We start from the raw sequence: 21,598 nt of genomic DNA on the forward strand, positions 1-21,598 counted from the left end.
CTGCTTCAGGTAGAATAAACAAAGATTGTTTAACTATAAAGATAGATTTTAAGTTATTATAAGTCAGATTTGGTCAAATGAAATAAAAGCAAATGGCATTCTAAGCTGATTTTAACTCTTTCAGTGTGCTTACAAACTTAGATGCTTCTCACCACAGGCTGGCTGGTTGTTCTTCAGCCAGGCTCTCCCCTTTGATCAGCACTTCAGTTGCTTGGTATGGTGTCTGTAGATGTAGGTGGAAGAGAGAGCGCGAGCATGGCAAACATCTCTCCCTTTTTTCATGTCCTTTCTTCCCTCTTGGCTTTGCCCCCAGCTTCTGAGTCAGGTGAGCATTACCTCATCACAGTCCCATACTGACCAAAGGACAGGGGATGACTCACTCAAACAGATCCTTTTGCTGCTGCCAGTGTCCTTTGTTCCTGTGAGGCTAGGCTGGGTTTGTCTCATACTTGCCCTTAATGAGGTATGAACTGCCTCTCTGCTCTTGGAGAGTTTTTTCCTGGGCTTATTTTAAGCCATGAGGATACATTTTCAGCTTCATAACTATATACATGAAATTATAACCTATAACATTACTGTAACAATTACTATAACATCACTATAACAACAATGCTCAGTGCATCGTGAGCCTTCCGAAGACACCCAACAAGATAAACTTTGCATTGGATACCACACAATCATTTTATAAAGATGACCATGGGGTGCTGGGTGTTCCCCCAAGGTACAGAGCGTCACACACATCCACACAATGATGGAGAACCATGTGCATGAGGCCGGAACACGTTCTGTGATCTTCCATCCACCTTTCCCTCAGTGACACAGCCCCATGTGTCTCAAGCCAAAAGCCGTTGTGTCCATTCCCTCCCCACCGACACACACGTACACTGACACAGTTCCTTAGGTCTCAGGTATTAATGTGCATGTGTGACACCTCCAGTGACATAGCCCCGTCCAGGGGTGCTGGAACAATTTGTATAGCAGGGGTGTGGAGCGCCATTGAACCAAACTGTAAACCTTATATATCATGGAAATCACTTCAAACGAGGTGGGTGCAACAACACCCCCCACAACTCTAGTTCCAGCACCTATGGCCCCATCTACCACAGGCTGGAGTGTCTGTCTGTCCCCAGTCAGGGTCATCACTTGCTATGGGGAAAAGGCGGCAGTTGCCCTTCTGACATTTATTCCCGCCCCCCCCCCCCGCCCAACTTTTAATAGGTCCATATGCTCCACTTTTTGCACCACAACCACTCCAGCCTTTTCAGGATATAATATAATCACGTATAACCTTATATATGCTGACACACCCTTGCTCCCTCCTCATACAGACAGAATTTGCCTGAAATAATGCCCCTGTCCCCAGTGACACAGTCCCATGTGCCTCAGGCTGGAGTGTGTGTGTGTGTGTGTGTGTGTGTGTCTAGTGACACAACTCCAGTGCCTCAGGCTGGAGTGTATGTCCGTCCAGTGACACAACTCCGGTGCCTCAGGCTGGAGTGTGTGTGTCCAGTGACACAATCTCTGGTGCCTCAGGCTGGAGTGTGTTTGTGTGTGTGTGTGTCTAGTGACACAACTCCAGTGCCTCAGGCTGGAGTGTATGTCCGTCCAGTGACACAAACCCGGTGCCTCAGGCTGGAGTGTGTGTTTCCAGTGACACAATCCCTGGTGCCTCAGGCTGGAGTGCGTGTGTGTGTCCAGTGACACAACCCCTGGTGCCTGTGACTGGAGTGTGTGTTTGTGTCCATCCAGTGACGCAACCCCTGGCGCCTCAGGCTGGAGAGGGAGTATGTGTGTGTCAGTGTAGTGTATCCAGTGACAGTCCCCCCCCGAGTGTGTGTCCGCTCCGGCTGGGGCCGGCCTCTGAGTCCGCGTGCCCCTCACTGCCCGCCCCCGCCCCTCCCGCGCTCCGGGCTGGCCGGGCCTTGGGCAGGCGGCTGGCGCGTCAGCGCGCGGGGCGGGCTCGGGGCCCGGCTAAAGGGGCGGCGGGCGCGGCGGGGTAGCGCGCACACAGCCGGGCTCCGGGCCGGGCGGCGCTGAGCGAGCCAGGCAGGCCCCATGGCCACCAGCCGGGCGTCCAACGGCCGCGCCGCGCACCCCAGCGCGGGGCTCAAGCGGGCGCGCGGCGAGCCGGGAGGCAGCAGAGTGACCGTGGTGCTGGGGGCGCAGTGGGGGGACGAAGGCAAAGGGAAGGTGGTTGACCTGCTGGCCACCGAGGCGGATATCGTCTGCAGGTGCCAGGTGGGTGCAGGGGGGCGGCGGCGGCGGGGGCCGTGGGGGCTCGCAGGGGGCAGGCTCCGCGGCTCTCATGTGCGCTGTGGCGTCTTGCTTGGCTCCTGGCGTGTTTACCCTGGTGCATTTATTAATTATTATTATTATTCTCTTCGCTCCGATTTGCCGTTTCTCTTCGTCTCGCTTTTCTCGGGCCCTTGTTCTGTCTTTTAACCCTCCTGGCATCTTCTCTCCTCCCCTTTCCCCGGATCCCTTTTCTCTTTCTCCCTTTTCTCTCTCTTTCGGTTCCCCCTTTTCTCTTTCTAGCTCCAGTTTTTTAAATCTAATCTATCTGATCTCTGGTATCTTTCTCTTTATTTCTGATCTCCCTCTATCTCTGATATTTCTCTTTGTCTATCTCTGATCTCTGCCTTTCTCTTTCTCGGCCATCTCTATCTATCTCTGATATCTTTCTCTTTCTCTCTCTGTTTCTGCCATCTCTCTCTGTCTCCCTTTACCATCTCTGCAATCTCGTTCTGCCATCTCTCTCTCTCCTCTTTTCTTTTCTAGGCATTCGCATTGTTTCTCTCTCCTCCTGTCCCCAATTCTCGTCCCCTGTTGTCCTTTCTCTCCCTTGCCTCTGTGCTCGAGGAGGAGGTGTGATTCTTCCCCAGGACCGGGCTGGGAACCTTCCCCCTCCTCTGGTTGCAGATTGAAATGTCACTGGGAAAGGGAAAAAGTCCTGAACTATAAATATAAATAGCTGAGCGTTCATGATAAGAGACACAAGATCCCGATGTTCAGACAGGCATGGGCCGTGACTGAGCAAGGCGTCTGCTGCCGTCTGATAGCGGCCCGTCTGCTGGCTGGGGACGCGATGCATGCAGCAGGTGTCAGATGATTGCCTCTTGGAGAAAAGGTTGCCTAAGGTGACCAGAAGTCGGAGCAGCTAGTGTTTCCTGGTGGCCTGCCCTCTCCCCTCCTTGCAATACGTCCTCATGATCGATGGATGCTTGCCTCTTTGGGAAATTAATCTGGCTGGGTTCTGCAAGAGCCCTACATTTCTGTGATTATATGTAGCAAGTCCCAAGATCTTTCATTGAGTAGCCCTTTCCACTCAGTTGACCACTTGCACTTAATGGATTTAATACTACTCCAGTTTTGTTATTGTGTAAAGGAGAAATTACTAAGTAGTTCAAAGACTGGTCATTAATAAATCTTAGTTTTCTTCAGTTTTGCCACCACGTGTTTTGGATGGGCAGATCTTCCCTGCAGAATTGCTTGAAACTTCTTTTAAAAATATTTTGAAATAGAATATGTATAGTGAAAATAGAGAAAGGAAGTAGCCACTTGAAGTATTTTTGTGTGGTCATGGAACTTATTACACTGCTTTGCTTAGATTTATTTCTGAGTTGGTGTGAATACTAAAGAGAGTATAGTTCACAGAGGCTCAACACACAGAGACTTGTTTAGTATAAGCTAAAGAATGTGGACATATTGTATACAATATACATAATCTTAATTACTTAAAAAAAAGATAGTCAAAGCATGAATCATGAAAGTGCTTATGCAAATATAGTTACAATGCTTATCTGAGGAAGAGCTCTGTATAGATGGAAAGCTTGTCTCTCATACCAACAGAAGTTGGCTCAATAAAAGATATTACCTCACCCATTTTGTCTCTCTTATCTTTTAACTGTTATAATTATTTCTATAAATTTTATTCTGATTGTATTCATACAAGTTCAGCTCAGTTAACAGGTTATATGAACTGTTTTGGTTTTAAAATGCACAAGGACAAGCAGTGAAAAGCACTGATATCCTTGAAACTGAGAACCCCAAGGACATTTCCTAATTAAATAAGTTAAGTAAATAATATTTAACTTATGTGTCAAAGTTTAAGAATGTGGGTAAAGTATTTTCAGTTGGTATGGATCTTGAATCCCCTTGGCAGGTTCTCTCTACAAATGGAGACTAATGAATGTGCATTAATATGACTGTACTTAAGGTTCCTCCACAATTTTCTGTGTCAACTTTCATAAGCAGCAGTGTATACCCTGGTTTTAGAACCACTTTAGGAGACTGAGGCAGGGAATTGGCTTGAAAAGCTTAAAACTGGACCTGGAAACACACTTTATTTAGGCCCTAATCCTGCAAATTTGTAAGTGTGCTTAATTTTACTACTGTCAGTAGTACCACCGCAGATGGTAATAAAGTTAAGCACAGTATATATGTGGCTGGAGGATTTGGGTCTTGGGTGGTGGTTGAGGGAAGACTTTAGTCATTTTGAAGGGAAAAATAAAATTAGAATAGCAATTTTTTATATTTGAGTGGCAAAAAAGTAGAAGTAGACATCTTAAGGTGCTTTAATTTAAAAGTGGTCTTTTTCCAAATAAAATATTTAAAGTGCTAATCTGGATTACAAATTTGCTATTTAGAGAACAACATTTTTAAAAGATTGTCAACTTAATCATATATTGTGAATAAATCATTTTAGCTTGTGTTAATAGTAACACTATAGATTATTAAAATGGAAAGAATTTTAAAAATCCTGTTTAATTTTGACTATCTTGTTTCTTTACTATTTGTCTCCTCATTGGCAATGAAAATCAAAGAAGTCTTTTTCACTTGTGTTTATAGTCAGTTTCACATTCAAGGAGACAGTTTTGTAAACACATAAGCATGTGTGTAACTTAACTCATGAGAATTCAGATGGAATTGCTTATGGCAGCAAAATTATACACATGTTTAAGTGTTTGCAGAGTCAGAGCCCAAGTTCTCAATATGGCAATGTTTGGTTTTCAGGCTCTGGGCATAGACAATTGGGACTTGGATTGTTCAGGATTGCATTAGTAAATAAAGGAAATACTGAATTTGGAACAGAAGTTCATTAAATTTGTTTATTTTTAATAAACTGAGATAATTTATGGTACAAAATGCTCATTAAAGTGATATACAACAGCTTGTTGTATATTATTGTTGTAAAACTTTAACCCCCTCCCAATTAAAAAAACCCTGCCTACTCTCCTGACTGCAGAGAAATGTTTATTTCTTTTAAAACAGTTGTTTCTGCTGGAATCAAATCTTTATGTCGTGGGAACATATTTTCTGGTCTAAGGTTTGTAAAGTATTTTCCTTTCTTTTTAATAAAATTTAAATTTGGGGCCAAATTTGTTTCTCAGGATCCCCTTTAAAATAACAATTAAAAAAATTAATGTGGATTCCAACTGGAATTTTTAGTATGTGGATTTATTAATGCAAATCTGTGACAATCAGATTCTCATAGATCTCATCCGGGGAAATAAAGCAGAAGTCACAAGGACTAAATTAAAAGTGGAAAGCAGGGATAGTCAGGAACTCTGGAGGTCAGCTGGAGAACATCCAGGTTCTTCTTCCCCATTCTGTCTTGCTTCTCCATATCCACATGGGAAGTCTACAGTCACCCGGGCAGAAAAATCTGATTGTGCATTGGCCAGCTGGATTCTGCAATTCTGGCTGTGTTTGCAATATTAAATTTCGAAGGAATGGCTGATTCCCAAACTTTTTTGGTCACATTGTTTCAGGTGAGGTTTTTTTTTTTTAAATTCATACTTAAGATATCTGCCCTGTAATTTATCTCAGTTTTACAACAAGCAGTGCTCAAAACTTTAGCTTTAAAAAAAAAAAAGAAATTTTAGGATGAAATCCTGATCCAATTGAAGTTAGTAACAAACTTCCATTGAAGTTAATAGGGCCACGATTTAATCCCTGTAGTTTGCAGAATACAGCAAAATAAATCCTTGTGAGTGTCTTCTAGTTCAGCAATTACTTTTGTGCTTCTATAAATATGAAAGATTGTTACCTAGCTATAATCATGGACCATTCTAGGGGGCATGTTTTCAATCTCCCTTAATTAAAATGCCTGCCAGATATATGAGCAAATCTTATTGTATATGCAAACCCACAGAAGCAAGCACAAAAATGCATTTTATGTACAAATAAGTTTAATGACTACAATTAGCTTTGTGTAAGCATACAAGTGGGATTACATACACATTCAGAAACCTGGATTTGTGTATTAGAGGTGGGCAACAGAAAATTTGGTCCCACAAATTTAACTCAAAGCAAAATTCAGAAATAAGAACATAAGAATGGCCATACTGGGTCAGACCAAAGGTCATCTAGCCCAGTATCCTGTCTTCCAACAGTGGCCAATGCCAGGTGCCCCAGAGGGAATGAACAAACAGGTAATCAAATGATCCATCCCCTGTCGCCCATTCCCAGCTTTTGGCGAACAGAGGCGAGGGACGCCATCTTACCCATCCTGGCTAATAGTCATTGATGGACCTATCCTCCATGAATTTATCTAGTTCTTTTTAGAACTCTGTTGTGGTCTTGGCCTTCACAACATTCTCTGGCAAGTTCCACAGGTTGACGGTGCATTGTGTGAAAAAAATCATTTCGGTTTGTTTTAAACCTGCTGCCTATTAATTTCATTTGGTGGCCCCTAGTTCTTGTGTTATGCGAAGGAGTAAATAACACTTCCTTATTTACTTTCTCCACTCCAGTCATGATTTTATAGACCTCCATCATATCCCCCCTTAGTAGTCTCTTTTGCAAGCTGAAAGGTCCCCGTCTGATTAATCTCTCCTCAGCTGGCAGCTGTTCCATACCCCTAATCATTTTTGCTGTCCTTTTCTGAACCTTTTCCAATTCCAGTATATCTTTTTTGAGATGGGGCGACCACATCTGCACACAGTATTCAAGATGTGGGCGTACCATGAATTTATATAGCAGCAATATGATATTGTCTGTCTTATTTATCCTTTTCTTAATGATTCCCAACATTCTGTTTGCTTTTTTGACTGCCACCGCACATTGAGTGGATGTTTTCAGAGAACTATCCACAAGGACTCCAAGATCTCTTTCTTCAGTGATAACAGCTAATTCAGACCCCATCATTTTATATGTATAGTTGGGATTATGTTTTCCAGTGTGCATTGCTTTGCATTTATAAACATTGAATTTCATCTGCCATTTTGTTGCCCAGTCACCCAGTTTTGTGAGAGCCCTTTGTAGCTCTTTGCAGTCTGTGGAAAAGTGGGCTAATGTTGGCTTCTTCTGTCTAAGAACGGTAACACCCACAATATAAAATACTGTGCATTAATTTTGGCTCCCTGCAGTAACTACACAGAGTGGAATAAATTAAGGGTTTAGCTGAAAATATATAATCTTTAGTAAAAAAAAAAATATCTTTAACGTGCAGGTGAGTTTTTGGGGGCATGTCAGGCTTTTGACTAATAGGGTATCAGGCATAAATGTGAAAGTTCATTGATTTTTAGCCTTCACCACATTGCAAGATGCAGCACCTAAGGGTAGATTTCTAGTGTAAAAACATTTTAAATAGTTTGGATACTCTGCAGCAGTGACTCTCAACCTTTCCAGACTACTGTACCCCGTTCAGGAGTATGATTTGTTTTGGATACTCTGCAGCAGTGACTCTCAACCTTTCCAGACTACTGTACCCCGTTCAGGAGTATGATTTGTCTTGCATACCCCCAAGTTTCAGTTCACTTAAACTACTGGATTACAAAATCAAACATAATACAAAAGTGTCACAGCACAATATTACTGAAAAATTGCTTACTTTCTTATTTTACCATATAATTATAAAATAATTCAAATCTAAATATTGTAGTTACATTTCAGTATATAGAGCAGTATGAACAGTCATTGTCTGTATGAAATTTTAGTTTATAGTGACTTAGCTGTTGTAAAACTAGGCAAATAGCTAAATGAGTTGAGTACCCTCTGGAAGACTTCTGTGTACCCCCAGGGGTACATGTACCCCTGGTTGAGAACCGCTGCTCTGCAATCATGTTAAGAATGACAGAAGTTCTATAATGCCATGGTTACCAAACTGCTGTTCATGGAGAATCTTTGTGGTATGCAGTGAGCTGAATAGTCACATGATGCTGGCTCTCTTCCTTGTTTTCAGGAGCTAAATTTAATTAAAAGAAGCTAACAATACATTAGAGAGACTTCTCTAAAATTTTCCTTTTTATACATAGTTGCCAAAGGGATGTTACATGATCTTGAATGGGAGAGGGTGTGCTTTGCACTATCTTGGGAAGAAGTTTGTGAGAATCTTTCTTGTAGTATGTGTTTTCACACTGTGAAAATGTTCGTAAATTCCAGCTGTGATGCATATCATGCAATTAGAGCTGTCAAAAATCATTTGACACTTTTCCGACCAAAAAAGATTAATATTTTTTATTTTGTCAAAACAGAAATTTCCTCAGAATAGTCATTTTCTGATTTTAGGTTTTATTTTGAAAAACTAAAAATGTTATTTGATTTTTCAGTTGCCAAAAACAAACTTTTCTGATGTTTTCAAATTTCAGCAAACAATTTGGCCAGATCCACTGAAATGTTTATGAACTTTGTTTTTTACAATCTGTAGGAAAAAAAATATTGACAAAACAATTCCATCAACATTTTTCATGGAGAGGGAAAATGAATTTTCATTATAAGAAAGGCTACATTGCTGATAAATCCTTCATGTGGTCCTCTTTTAACAGTCAATAAATGTAATGGATTTTGTGGAACAGACTGATTAGAGTAGCAAAGTATTGCTATACAGCATTTATGCACCTCCCTAATTTCAGTCTGAAAGAAGTATAACATTGATTCAACAATAGTGACTAGTCCAATAAGGTAATAAGATTAAAGATTCACTCCTCTATTAGAGGCTGCTTTTCCCCTTTGTCACAGGTCATGCATGCCCTGTCCCCTTTTGGGATGGGCTACGGGTTGCTATAGCCTCACAGGCATGTCTGCACAACCCCTCTGGGTCTCAGAGTAATGTGGCCAAACAGCCAAAGTCAGTCTACCTGCCCTCGCAATCAGGGCTGCGGAGCCCAGGTAAGCAGAGCAGCCCTCACAATCAGGGCCCAAGTCAGCAGAGCTGGTGGGGCTGGGCTGCCACCCCAGGGTGGGCAGCAGCCAGGATAGGGGGATCCACCCCATCAGGTCCCAACCCAGGGCCCTGTCAGTGGCAGTGTTGCCCACCACCAGCTCAGCAGGGATCCAGCCAAAATATGTCCAGGTCTCCAAACACCTCCTCACAAAGCCTCCCTGGGTTACTTCCTATCCACTTCTCTGCAGCTTGTGGTCTCATGGTTTCCCCGGTCTCTCCTCCTTCTGTGGCTTCTGGAGTTAGTGGGTAACTGCCATCCGGCTGGCCTCTGCATCATGGAGTGTCAGCAGTCCTTCAGTAGGAGTCTGCAGCAAACCTCCTTCCTCACCTGCAGTCAGCCTCAAATGAACTGGGCTGCTCCCTTTATACCTGGCCTCCAGTCAGAGCATGCCCAGCAGGGCTGAGGGGGCGTGGCCTCCTCAGCCCAAAGAGAGGAATTAACCCCCGCAGTCCCAGTGCGGGGCATGCACGCCCTGTTACACCCTCCCATCCATGCCAAACAGTGGACTTGTGAGATCAATGACACTTCTAGCTTCCAGATGTCTGGAAGGAAGGACTCTTAAAGGATTCCTGAAAAATACAAAGTGGCAGCTCATGTCAAAATTCTTTTAGGAATGGGAAGTAGAGATGGAACTCCAGTTTAGTGGAGGTGGCTGCTGTAAGAGTTAGCCCAGTTCCATAAGCAGTGGGGAAAAGTTTGCAAAAATCTATGGCTTACAAAAATCTACCATCAGGGCAAGTGCTATCTATTATTAGTTGTTCTCTGGATATATAGGAAAATTGTAGATAAATCACCTTGTGACGTTATTAATATAAACTGTGACCGTATAGATCATTGTTGCCACCAAGGTCATATAGTGGCACCAAATCTTGTACAAGGAAGGTCCAGTAAGGTGTCTATGAAAAGGTTATGATTTGCTGGTTATGATTATGCTATCTATATGCGGGTATCGTTTTTGTATTTAGAGTTATAGATATTGGCTCTATACTGTCTGTATTTCAAACTTGTGCTATGCTTCTGGGTGACACCCCAGACAATTTGGCATCAGCACTGCCTAGCCTGTTTGATGGCCCATTAAGGACCATCAGCTGTACAATTGACCCATTGAGAGAAGGCAGATACACCTTGTGACTCAGCAAGGCACGCAGGGACGTGCCTATGGACAGAATTCTAAGGTTTTTCCATGCCATGTGTTGGGTAGTTTGTGTTTGGACCAAAGGAAGCATAAGCATAAGCAAGGGACTATAAAAGGCAGCTGCACCATCTACATTTTCTCTTCAATCCTGCTTCTTACCTCTGGAGGAACTTTGCTACACTGAAGCTCTGAACAAAGGACTGAATGACCCATCCAAGCTGTGGATGTACTCCAGAGACTTGATTTGAGCCTGCAGTTTATTCCATCACTGCTAGAAGCCTGAACCAAGAACTTTGCCATTACTGTATGTCATTGATTCCATTTAACCAGTTTTAGCTCTCATCTATATTTCTTTCTTTTTATGAATAAACCTTTAGATTTTAGATTCTAAAGGATTGGCAACAGCGTGATTTGTGAGTAAGATCTGACTGGTATATTGACCTGGGTCAGGGGCTTGGTCCTTTGGGATCGGGAGAACCTTTTTTCTTTTAATGGGGTATTGGTTTTCGTAATCATTCATCCCCATAAGGAGTGGTGCTGGTGATGAGACTATGGAACTGGAGTATCTAATGGAATTGCCAGTGAGATAAAACCAAAGTCCTCTCTGTTTGGCTAGTTTGGTATGCCTTAGTAATAAAGGACACCCAGCCTTGGACTGTAACTGCCCTGCTCTAAACAATTTGTCCTGAATTGATACTCTCAGTAGCGTCCCACCAAAGGCAGCATCATTATACACCTGTATCCAAGTTGGATTATTTTCCAATTAGGAATTGTCTCAGCTTTACAATAAAAGGAATGTCAGGCATGGATAGAAAGAGATAAAAATCATGGGTGATATTAGTGACGAAGGCAAAGTGCTGTAATTTAAACAGATAATGTAAATCCCATAATCTCTCGTTATTTCTCAGTTGTGACCCAGCAGTTTACAAACTCCTTTGTACAGAAGAGGTTATGAACAGCACATTAAAATGAAGTGTATCAGATGTTATCAAGTGAGGTGTTGAAAGATTATCAAATAAGAAAATCTAGGGGAGAGACTGGGATTCAGATGGAAGTGTAAAGACTAGCAGGACTTGAATCCAGCATCCCCACACTGCCACCAGCTATAACCTGGCTACTCCCTGTAGCCCACAATCCACAGACATTTGATGCCACAGGAAGTTACACCTCAAGGGGTCTGATTGACAATGGTCTTAGCCATCCCTGATTGGCTCCTTGTCCCTATATAAGCCCATGGAGGATCCCAAGAAATGTCCAGGAAACAGTATGGATCCTTTATGAGCTACCCTGCTTCTCTGTTCCTGATAGCCTTGTATTGACCTTGGCTCTGACTTGGATTCTGACTCCTGATTGACCCCTGGAATTACCAACACAGACCCTGAGACCTGGTATTGATTCTCAGCCTGATTCCTGACTGTCTCTGACCCTCAGCTTACCTCCTGACTCTGACTCTAGCTTGGCCCTCAGCTTGACTCTTGACATTGATACTGGCTGTGACCCCTGGCTTCAGTTCCAGAATCCTAAACTCCTGCCACTAGTCCTGCCTTCCTTTGCCCAGGATCCTGATGGCTTGCCTGGACCATCCCTAACCTGTGGAGAAGGCTGTCCCTGTTGGACATCAAGGCAGTGGGTTGCCCCCTTCCCAACATGTCCCAAGGGATCCTAGACACAGCTGAATGGGGTGACAGCCCGCAGGAGGAGCTTCCCATATTGCAGACACAAGTGGTCCAGCTCTTGTCTGTGAACCAGACCCTGTAAGTGCAGACCACCCAGCTACTTGATGGAAATGCCATGATACAGGCCCAACTGACACACTATGTCACCAAGAACCAGATACTGTGAAAGCAGGCTGCCTGGGTGTGGGATGAGAACACTGTGCTACAGTCATGTGCTGCAGCAGCATACCTGGGCCAAAAATCCCCTTCCCGGAGCATTTTAGCAGAGACTACCAAAATTTCAACCAGTGCTGCCTTCTGTTCCTGCTCTGCCCCCAGTTCTTCTCCACTGACCAGGCCAAAGTCTCTTGATGGGAGAGGTACTGCAGTGGGCTTCACCCTAGTACAACGACTGAGCCCAACATTGCCAAACTGGGACACCTTCCTCCAGGCCTTCTCCTCTATTTTTGATGACCCCACCACATTGTTTGTTGGAAGGACCCCTGCGAAAACTATGGCCAGAACAGGGACCGATTGGCTCCTTCACCACCACCCACTTTTGGCAATTCAGCTCCAATAGAATGGAATGAAGCAGCCCAGCTCTACCAATTCAAGGGGAAATTACATGAAGAGATCAAGGGTGAGCTAGCTCGTGTGGAAATCCCAATCCACATAGATGCCTTCGTCAGTCTTGTCATAAGCATTGATAACAGGCTGCGCAAGCGAAGAGAAGAGAGGAAGTGCACGGCCACCCAGCGGCATATTAACGCCTAGGCCGACTAGGCCTAGGGCGGCAAAGTTGCAGGGCAGCAAATTTATAATAGCAGCCAGAGGCTGCTTCCCCCGGTGCCAGTTCGTGGCCTCCGGCCCCGCCCCAACTCCACCCCTTTCCTGCCCCCTCCCTGGCCCTATTGGTCCTCTTCCCCAAATCCCCGCTCCAGCCCCACCTCCTCTCCTGAACGCGACGCATTCCCCCCTCTTCCCCCCTCCTTCACGAACCTGTTTCGCACACAAGCACTGGCAGGGAGAAGCAGGACCTGGCGGCACGCTCAGGGGAAGAGGCAGAGCAGAGGTGAGCTGGGGTGGGGAGCTGCTGGGGAGGGGAGCGGCAATTATTTCAGGGCCTAGGGGCGGCAAAATCATTAATCTGCCACTGCTGCCACCTAGCTGATGTACCCCAGTAGGCTTACATTACTACTAAAACCCATGAAGGAGGAGATGCCATCTTCTCTTAGCACTTGTTTCTATAGCTAGCCACTGAAAGGAATGTAAACTTTGGTACACTATAAAGAATGGCACACTATAAAAATTTAAAATTTATTCTTTTAGCAGTTCTGGTGCTTGTGGTGATACCCACTCTAAGTCATATTTTCATAGCAGCAATAAATATATATAGGGTACATCAGATCATTATAGATTTAGAACAACATGGTGACACAGCTATTTTAAATTTAGGCCTCTCCTTTGGGTACCAATGAGATCTTGTCAGGACCACCTGGATTATAAATACAGAAAGAGAACATCAGGTTTAAAGTTACCAAGAAAACAAGCTTCCTAAGAAAACAAGCCTAATTTCCAGTATCATCTATAAAATCTACTAAATGTATTATCTGATATAAGCATTAGAAGAAAACAGCTGAAAATTAAGATCAAGTGACATCTGTTTTATTTCATTTGTTGTGTGACTGGCTAGCCAGTCACACAATTTATTTACAGATATCAGAAAAGTAATGTTCATGTCCTTAGGTCGTTACTCCCCCCAGGAACATCACTACTCTTCTGCAGAAGAGACGGGCTAAAGATGAGCAGACATCTTATGCTGTTCCGGTTTTAATTCCTCGGTTCTGGTGTTCTGCTCATTTTCATCAGGATGTCTAATTATCCTGTTTAGGATTTAGAGTGAATGGGCTGTAACAAACTTTGAATATGTTGCTTTCTTCCCATCTTCTGCAGCCCAGTTTTGGGGTTTTGTTCCAGGGGAAGAGGGGTTCTATTTACAACCAAGAGTTATTTAACCTTACTCGTATGAAGTATGAAATACAGAGCTGCAGTTAAGGATATTAACTTTAGAAATATTTTGTATGTTCTTTCACAGGTCAGAAGCTTTGCTCAGGTCTCGAGCTGTGTGTATTTGTATTTATTTATCATACTAATGATGAGCTCATTAGGCTTTAGGAGATTGAAACATTTTGTTCTGATTTCAACATCTTACAATTTAAAAAAAATATATAAAAGTAGGGGGTTGCACACCTCGTAGCTTCTATAGGCCAAGCTCATTGCATGCACGAGGGGCTCCTAGCATCCCTCCTTTCCACCCCACAAGCTCCCTATGTGTGGCCTCCCATCCCCTTCTGTTTAGGGACTCCCTGCAATCCACTCACATGCCAGAGGCTCTCTGTGTGCCTCCCATCTCTCCCTCCCCCATCATTCTTTCCCCAGAAATTGAGGGGCTCTGTATATCCTCCATTCCTCCATGCTATGATCCCCCATGCTGGGAGCTCAGTGTGCATCCCCTTTTTCCCTCCATGCCAGCCAGGGTCTCTATATGTCCCACCCATGCCAGAGTCCCCATTATTCCTGCATGCCAGGGGCTCCATGTACCCACATTTCCCCATGCTAGGGACTCTGTATGCCTCCTCCATTTCCCCATTTCTCTCTTTTCCCCAAACCAGGATCTCTGTGTGTACCTCTTTTCCCCACATGTCAAAGGCTGTTTATGCACCGCCATTCTCTTTTTCCTCCTCCATCATGCTTTCCCATCCCCCCGCCCCCATGTTCTCCTTTTTCCTTCCTTCTTTCTTTCTCTGTCAGTATTTTAAAACTGTATTGGGAGGATGAGAAGAGCTAATGTGAGGCATGTTGTTGTGCTGGAAATTGCAGAGCTGGTTGAAGCTTGATACGGGAATACAATATCACAGATAGGCCTAAACTCCAAAATCTTTAAAACTGGAAAAGTTTTAAATAAAATGATGTATTGAAGAAGGCAACAAATTTTATGAGGTAACCCAAGAGACTTCTTATACTGTGTCCTTTGCAACCTAGGCACTACAAGGATGGGTGTTTGATAATATATTGTAAAAAGAAATCTATTTATCAAGGTATGCATTCTTTTAACGGAAGCCTCACCATGCAGGGACTCTTGTGCAATTAGTAGAATGCAGCAGTCCCAAGGAATTCCCCTTGTTTAAAATGAGAACGTTAGGCTTATCTACACTTAAAAGTGATGTCAGCCTAGCTCCATTGGTCAGGAGTATGCAAAACCACACCTCTGATTGAGGGCTTGTCTACACTTAAAGCACTGCAGTGACGCACTGCACTGCAGTAGCGCTTCAGTGAAGATGCTACCTACACTGATGGGAGAGATTCTCCCATTGACGTAGCTCTGTCTACACCGGGGGGTTAGGTCCATTTAACTCTCACCCCTGAGAAACATAGCTATCCCAACCTAATTTCCTAGTGTAGACCAGCCTCAGATATAATGGAAGAGGGCTTCTGTCAATGTAGCTAACATTGTTTAGGGAGTGGAGTTCCTGTACCAGCAGAAAAACTGGAACCCTGTTGGTGTGGACTGCGTCTATCCTAGTGGACTGTCCTGGCATAGCTCTATGGATATAGGCTTACTCTCACTTAGTGCAACTTCCCCTCTTAATGTACACTTAAATCTCTTTTTGAGCCTGGAATATGACATGCATCTCAGGCTGCACTAAATTTAGACCACATTGTTGGAAAGGGTTTTAAAGATTTAGAAGAAAGACAGTATGATTTTAAAACAGCACAGGAACGTAGAAAAGTTAAATAGAGCAGCCTTTGGGCTGGAATTTATTGAAATTCCACATAACATACAAATGAAAACAAGTAACATAAGAGTAACATTATGTACATACTAATGTACATAAAAGTGCATTAAAATAAACTAAAATACCTCAGATTTTCTTTCATATAATATAAGCCGTGTAGTAATGAATACACAGTGTTGTCAACTCTTGCCTTTTCGTCATGAGTCTTGTGATATTTGATGCTTTTTATTAAAGCTCCATTTTCTAGAGCTATGTAATTACCTGAAAATTTCTGATTTCATTAAAAGATACAAGTTTCTAGCCTTCGTGGTTGTGGAGAAAAGCTTGCAAATGTGACCTGAGTGCACCCTAAAGGCTCAAAACCCAGAAGGCAATTAAAAGAGAACCCAACCTTTATTTTTTTAATATTTATTAAATCTCATGATTCTTAAATCAATCCCATGATTTTGGGGCCCTTAGTCATGGGTTTTGAATGCTCTGAGACTGTAATACTGAATACACATCCTATAACACAATTAATATAGCTGTGAGGGCTCCAGGCACCCATGGTCAGCCCTTGAAGGGTAAAAAATTATCTTGTGGTGTTCTTGAGCAAACTACTTGGGAGTTAGATGCCTAGGCACTTGTGAAAATCCCAGTAGTCACCTGTCTGTGTGTTTTGGTGCCTAAACAGCATTAAAAATCTGGCCCTTAGCTTTCGAGGGTCACTTTCAGTTGGACTTAGGTTTTTAAGTACCTAAGACAAGTTTAGAAAATGAGACTTAGGTTCTTTAGTAACTTAGGCACTTTTGAAAATTTCCCCCCTATTCTCCAACTGCAAGACATGAGTGACTTAAATAACAGAACGCCACTAGCCATCACCTTCAGCCCCCAACTAAAACCCCTCCAACGCATCATCAAGGATCTACAACCTATCCTGAAGGACGACCCATCACTCTCACAGATCTTGGGAGACAGGCCAGTCCTTGCATACAGACAGCCCCCCAACCTGAAGCAAATACTCACCAGCAATCACACACCACACAACAGGAACCTATCCTTGCAACAAAGCCTGTTGCCAACTGTGTCCACATATCTATTCTGGGGACACCATCATAGGGCCTAATCACATCAGCCACACTATCAGAGGCTCATTCACCTGCACATCTACTAATGCGATATATGCCATCATGTGCCAGCAATGCCCCTCTGCCATGTACACTGGTCAAACTGGACAGTCTCTACGTAAAAGAATAAATGGACACAAATCAGACGTCAAGAATTATAACATTCAAAAACCAGGCGGAGAACACTTCAATCTCTTCGGTCACTCTATTACAGATCTAAATGTTGCAATTCTTCAACAAAAAAACTTCAAAAACGGACTCCAACCAGCGACTGCTGAACTGGAATTAATTTGCAAACTGGATACAATTAACTTAGGCTTGAATAAAGACTGGGAGTGGATGGGTTATTACACAAAGTAAAACTATTTCCCCATGTTTATTCTGCCCCCCCCCCCCCCCCCCCCCCCCCCCGCCCACTGTTCCTCAGACATTCTTGTCAACTGCTGGAAATGGCCCACCTTGATTATCACTACAAAAGGTCCGTCCCCCATGTGGTCGTCTCCCCCCCCCCCCCCCCCCCCACTCTCCTGCTGGTAATAGCTAACCTTAAGTGATCACTCTCATTACAGGTTTCCACACCCTCAGTAGGTAAAACAATCACATCACCTTCATGCTCTCCTTGTGCCCTGGCTAGGATCTCACCCTGATTAGACAGAGTTGCTACACCCTTTCCCAATAACACACTAGCAACAGGCAAAATACAAGCACCAGAATTGTCTGGTCTCTGGGATTTTACATAGACACTAACTGGATGCGACCTAGTTACAATGCCATTCTCCCGAGCAGACACAAACTTAGGACCCTTCCCTTCCTGGGCTTTAGCTGAATCCAGAACCAACTCTGAGACAACTGCACTATTTTCAGAGTAACAGCCGTGTTAGTCTGTATTCGCAAAAAGAAAAGGAGTACTTGTGGCACCTTAGAGACTAACCAATTTATTTGAGCATCCGATGAAGTGAGCTGTAGCTCACAAAAGCTTATGCTCAAATAAATTGGTTAGTCTCTAAGGTGCCACAAGTACTCCTTTTCTTTTTGCACTATTTTCAACCATCACAGGCTGAAAGGCCCCTTCTGTCTGCTTCACAGACAAAGAAGAGCTGGACACACTTTCTCCTTTACCAAGCACCTTGCCACTCCCAACAGATAACCTGCCCTGCCTGTGTCTCCCCACACTCAGCTGGGGTCTCAGCTCCCACTGTGCTCAGCGCTGCCCTTGCTGTCCCAGTGGGGGTAGGCAGTAAGCTCGCTGCTTTCCTCACTGCATCAGAGCCAGCGTGAGCCCCCTCTCCACCGATTGGTTCCCTGGATTCAAATTCAAACCCTTGGCAGTTACAGGAGCAAGGCCTGGATCCTGTCCCAAAGAGACACAGTCACCCCACAACAGGGTCTCGCAGCTGGTATCCTGGAGAACCCCAACGACCAGCCAGCCCGACCCCTCCTGGGTCTGCACAGGGATCTGGGCCATAGGCAGGGTGAGGGGCTTCATCCTTGGGACCTCACCCAGCTCACACACCCCTCAGCATCTGAAGCTGCACCACCCAGGGCCTGACAACAGTTCTCTCTGTCCCAGGATCTCGCCACACCAGGAATGTCTCCCCATTGACCATCACCTTCCGCTCCCACTGGAGGTCCAAGGGGCCTGAGCCCAGGAAACTCCACACAGACATATAGGTTGGGGTCAGGAGTGGGAGCCTGTCCACCTCCCCACCCATCTGGCTGACGGAGTCTATGGCCTGGGGATCCAGCAAGGGAGCTAGACACTGGGGCTTTTCCGCAGGGTCCCCCTGGTTCAAATCTTCAGCCTGCTCAAAGGCAGTGAGGTGGGCATCCACATCCCCCCCCTCCTTAACCAGGGGCAGCAATTTAGTCTCGAGGTTCCCTGCGGAACTGGCACCCCGGGGTCTATCCCCACTCACGTCTGGGAGGTCCCCAATGCCTCTCCGCTCCACCACCACCAGTTCATGCTGCTGCTGCTTCTGCAGCTCTTTCTTGGACTCTCGCTGTATCTCACAGTCCTCTTGCTCTCTCGGACTCAGCTCCAATCCCGTCTGTCTCCAATCCCCCGATGGGGAACCCAATCGTGAAGACCCTTGTCTGGTCGGGGACAGGAGTCTTGGCGATGCCTGGCTACCACTCCAGCTGCTCCCAGATCCTGCTATAGCCCCATTTGGGGTCAGGAATCTGTTCCTTAGAGCGGTCATCCTCCTCCAGCTGCACGATTAGCTGTGCTTTGGTGAACTTTCCAATGCTCAACCCTTCCTTTCTGCACAGTGTTACAATGTCCTTCTTAAGGAGACGGTGACAGGCCATCACTCCGCTCTTCCCAAGTTGTTGTGGACTCACAGGCCTGTGTGCTCTCAGCTCCCCACGGTTTCCAGGGAGAACCCCTAGTGTGCCAGCCCTTCTCGAGGTCACCACCTCTTTGCCAGGGTCGAGCTGCAGACTCCTCCGCCCCAGGGACCGCTCGCTGCAATCCACCCTGTTGTGTATGGTAACACCCATTGTTTCATGTTCTCTATGTATATAAATCTCCCCTCTGTATTTTCCACTGAATGCATTCGATGAAGTGAGCTGTAGCTCACGAAAGCTTATGCTCAAATAAATTTGTTAGTCTGTAAAGTGCCACAAGTACTCCTTTTCTTTTTGTGGATACAGACTAACATGGTTGCTACTCTGAAACCTGTAATTAATTAAGATGAGCTATTATCAGCAGGAGAAAAAAACTTTTGTAGTGTTAATCAGGATGGCCCATTTAGACAGTTGACAAGAAGGTGTGAGGATACTTATCTCACACCTTCTTGTCAACTGTCTAAATGGGCCATCTTGATTATCACTACAAAAGTTTTTCTTCTCCTGCTGATAATAGCTCATCTTAATTAATTAACCTCTTACAGTTTGTATGGCAACTTCCACCTTCTCTGTATGTGTATATCTATATATCTTCTTACTATATGTTCCATTCTATGCATCTGATGATGTGAGCTGTAGTGCACGAAAGCTTATGCTCTAATAAATGTGTTAGTCTCTAAGGTGCCAGAAGTACTCCTGTTCTTTTTGTGGATACAGACTAACACGGCTGCTACTCTGAAACCAATCAGACTATAGTTCTTGAGAAAGCGGGGGAAAACTGAAAAACTAAAATAAGGTGGAAAACATGGGGACCTGACCAAGACATGGATGCAGAAATAATAAAGATCAAACTGCCAAATCTTTAGCTGCAGTAGTAGAGAGACATAATAATGTCCTTAATCATCTGTTTGTGTCTTTCTTTTGCAGGGTGGGAATAATGCAGGCCACACTGTCGTTGTTGATGGAAAGGAATATGATTTTCACCTCTTTCCTAGTGGCATAATTAATCCAAAGGCAATTTCTTTTATTGGTAAGATAAACATCTTGTCCTGTTCAAAAGTTAATGTTGCATGGAAGGCAATCATAATCACGGTTTTATAAAACTAATAAACAAAAACATGAAAGGTTGTGAGTAAGGATTCTTTTGGCTTCAGCTGTTTTATTTTTATTACTACAATTGTAAGATTATTTGCCACATTTCACACCGTTATTTCTTATTCAATGTCATTTTAATATCCATTATTAGAGAAACCGTGAAAATATAAATCTTCCTTTCTGTATCCTTGCTTTTTTAATGATATTTGGGAGTTCAGCTCTTGTCTTCCAAATGTGCATATTCAAAATTGCATATGCATATACATTTGCCTGCGCTTTGCAGATGCAAACACCTGTACATACACTAACCGATCCTTTCACTTTTCTCTAGCCTCTCCTCTTTTCCCAAATTTCAGAAATAGGTCCCAAGATTCAGTGCTTTACTTGGCAGAATATCTTCCAGGCAGTCTTTTGCCATCCATACTTCTTGAAATGTGTGCTCTTCTGGGCTGATGTCACATTGCAATGTTATGATTTTTGTGTTACAACATCATGATATAAGTGTCATTGCAACACTGCATTCATTGGGTTTGTCGAACATGGTAGCTGGAATGCAAACCAGAAGCTGGATTTCTAAGAACGTATCTAGCCCCATTTCCTACATACTGACCATCGCTAGCATGAACTGCATTTCATGAATAATTTTTCAACAGGATATTTACTATAGCTGAACTAAACTAATGGGCCATTTGAAAAAAAATAGAGGCCAATGGTCAGATTTTAAAAGAAGTTAGTGCTTGAGCCTACCCAAGTGGTAACTGTGTACTTGTTTGCAAATTGGTTGTTTTACATGAACAGCCTGGGTTTTCTTGGCACAATTTATGCATCTGAGTTTGACTATTTGGTCCTAGCAAATAAACAAAGATTTGAATGGTTTGTATCTTGCTTATTGTCCCTAATTATACCACTTGTCAGCAACATAGATATTACAGGGAATATGCAAGACATGACAAATGTAATTAAAGCTTTTAGAAAAAGTAGATGTCACAGTACACTCCTTATATGAAGTATACCTTACTCTGAGATTTTACAATGTTGTACTAATCAAAATAGCTGCAATTTTCCTTTAACATTACACCAAAAGCAACGCTAACATACTGTTATAAGTACTCTAAAGGTTGGCCTGAGTCAGATTACTTATGGTTGGTCTACACCGGGAATTTACATCAGCGTAGCTAGGTCGCTCAGGGGTGTGAAAAATCCACACCCCTGAACGACGTAGTTAAGCCAACCTAACCCCCGATGTAGACATCAAGTCAACAGAAGAATTCTGCCATTGACCTAGCTACTGCTT

At 43.9% G+C, this 21,598-nt stretch overlaps 1 protein-coding gene across 2 annotated transcripts in view; it reads left to right on the top strand.

The window, feature by feature from the left end:
* The first annotated feature begins 1,974 nt into the window (after positions 1-1,974).
* The window catches only part of ADSS1 (adenylosuccinate synthase 1), a 45,104-nt gene continuing 25,480 nt past the window's right edge, over positions 1,975-21,598 (top strand). Inside the window, exons 1-2 of one of the 2 annotated variants that reach the window (XM_037901057.2) lie at positions 1,975-2,238; positions 20,137-20,239. In XM_037901057.2, the coding sequence (XP_037756985.1) occupies positions 2,056-2,238; positions 20,137-20,239 (286 nt within the window). In that variant the 5' untranslated portion in view covers positions 1,975-2,055. Of the gene's footprint in view, positions 2,239-5,281; positions 5,327-20,136; positions 20,240-21,598 lie in introns of those variants that run through there. The other variant, XM_037901058.2, reaches the window with a different exon arrangement.

Source organism: Chelonia mydas, chromosome 6, assembly GCF_015237465.2.
Source record: "Chelonia mydas isolate rCheMyd1 chromosome 6, rCheMyd1.pri.v2, whole genome shotgun sequence".
Lineage (NCBI taxonomy): Eukaryota > Metazoa > Chordata > Testudines > Cheloniidae > Chelonia > Chelonia mydas.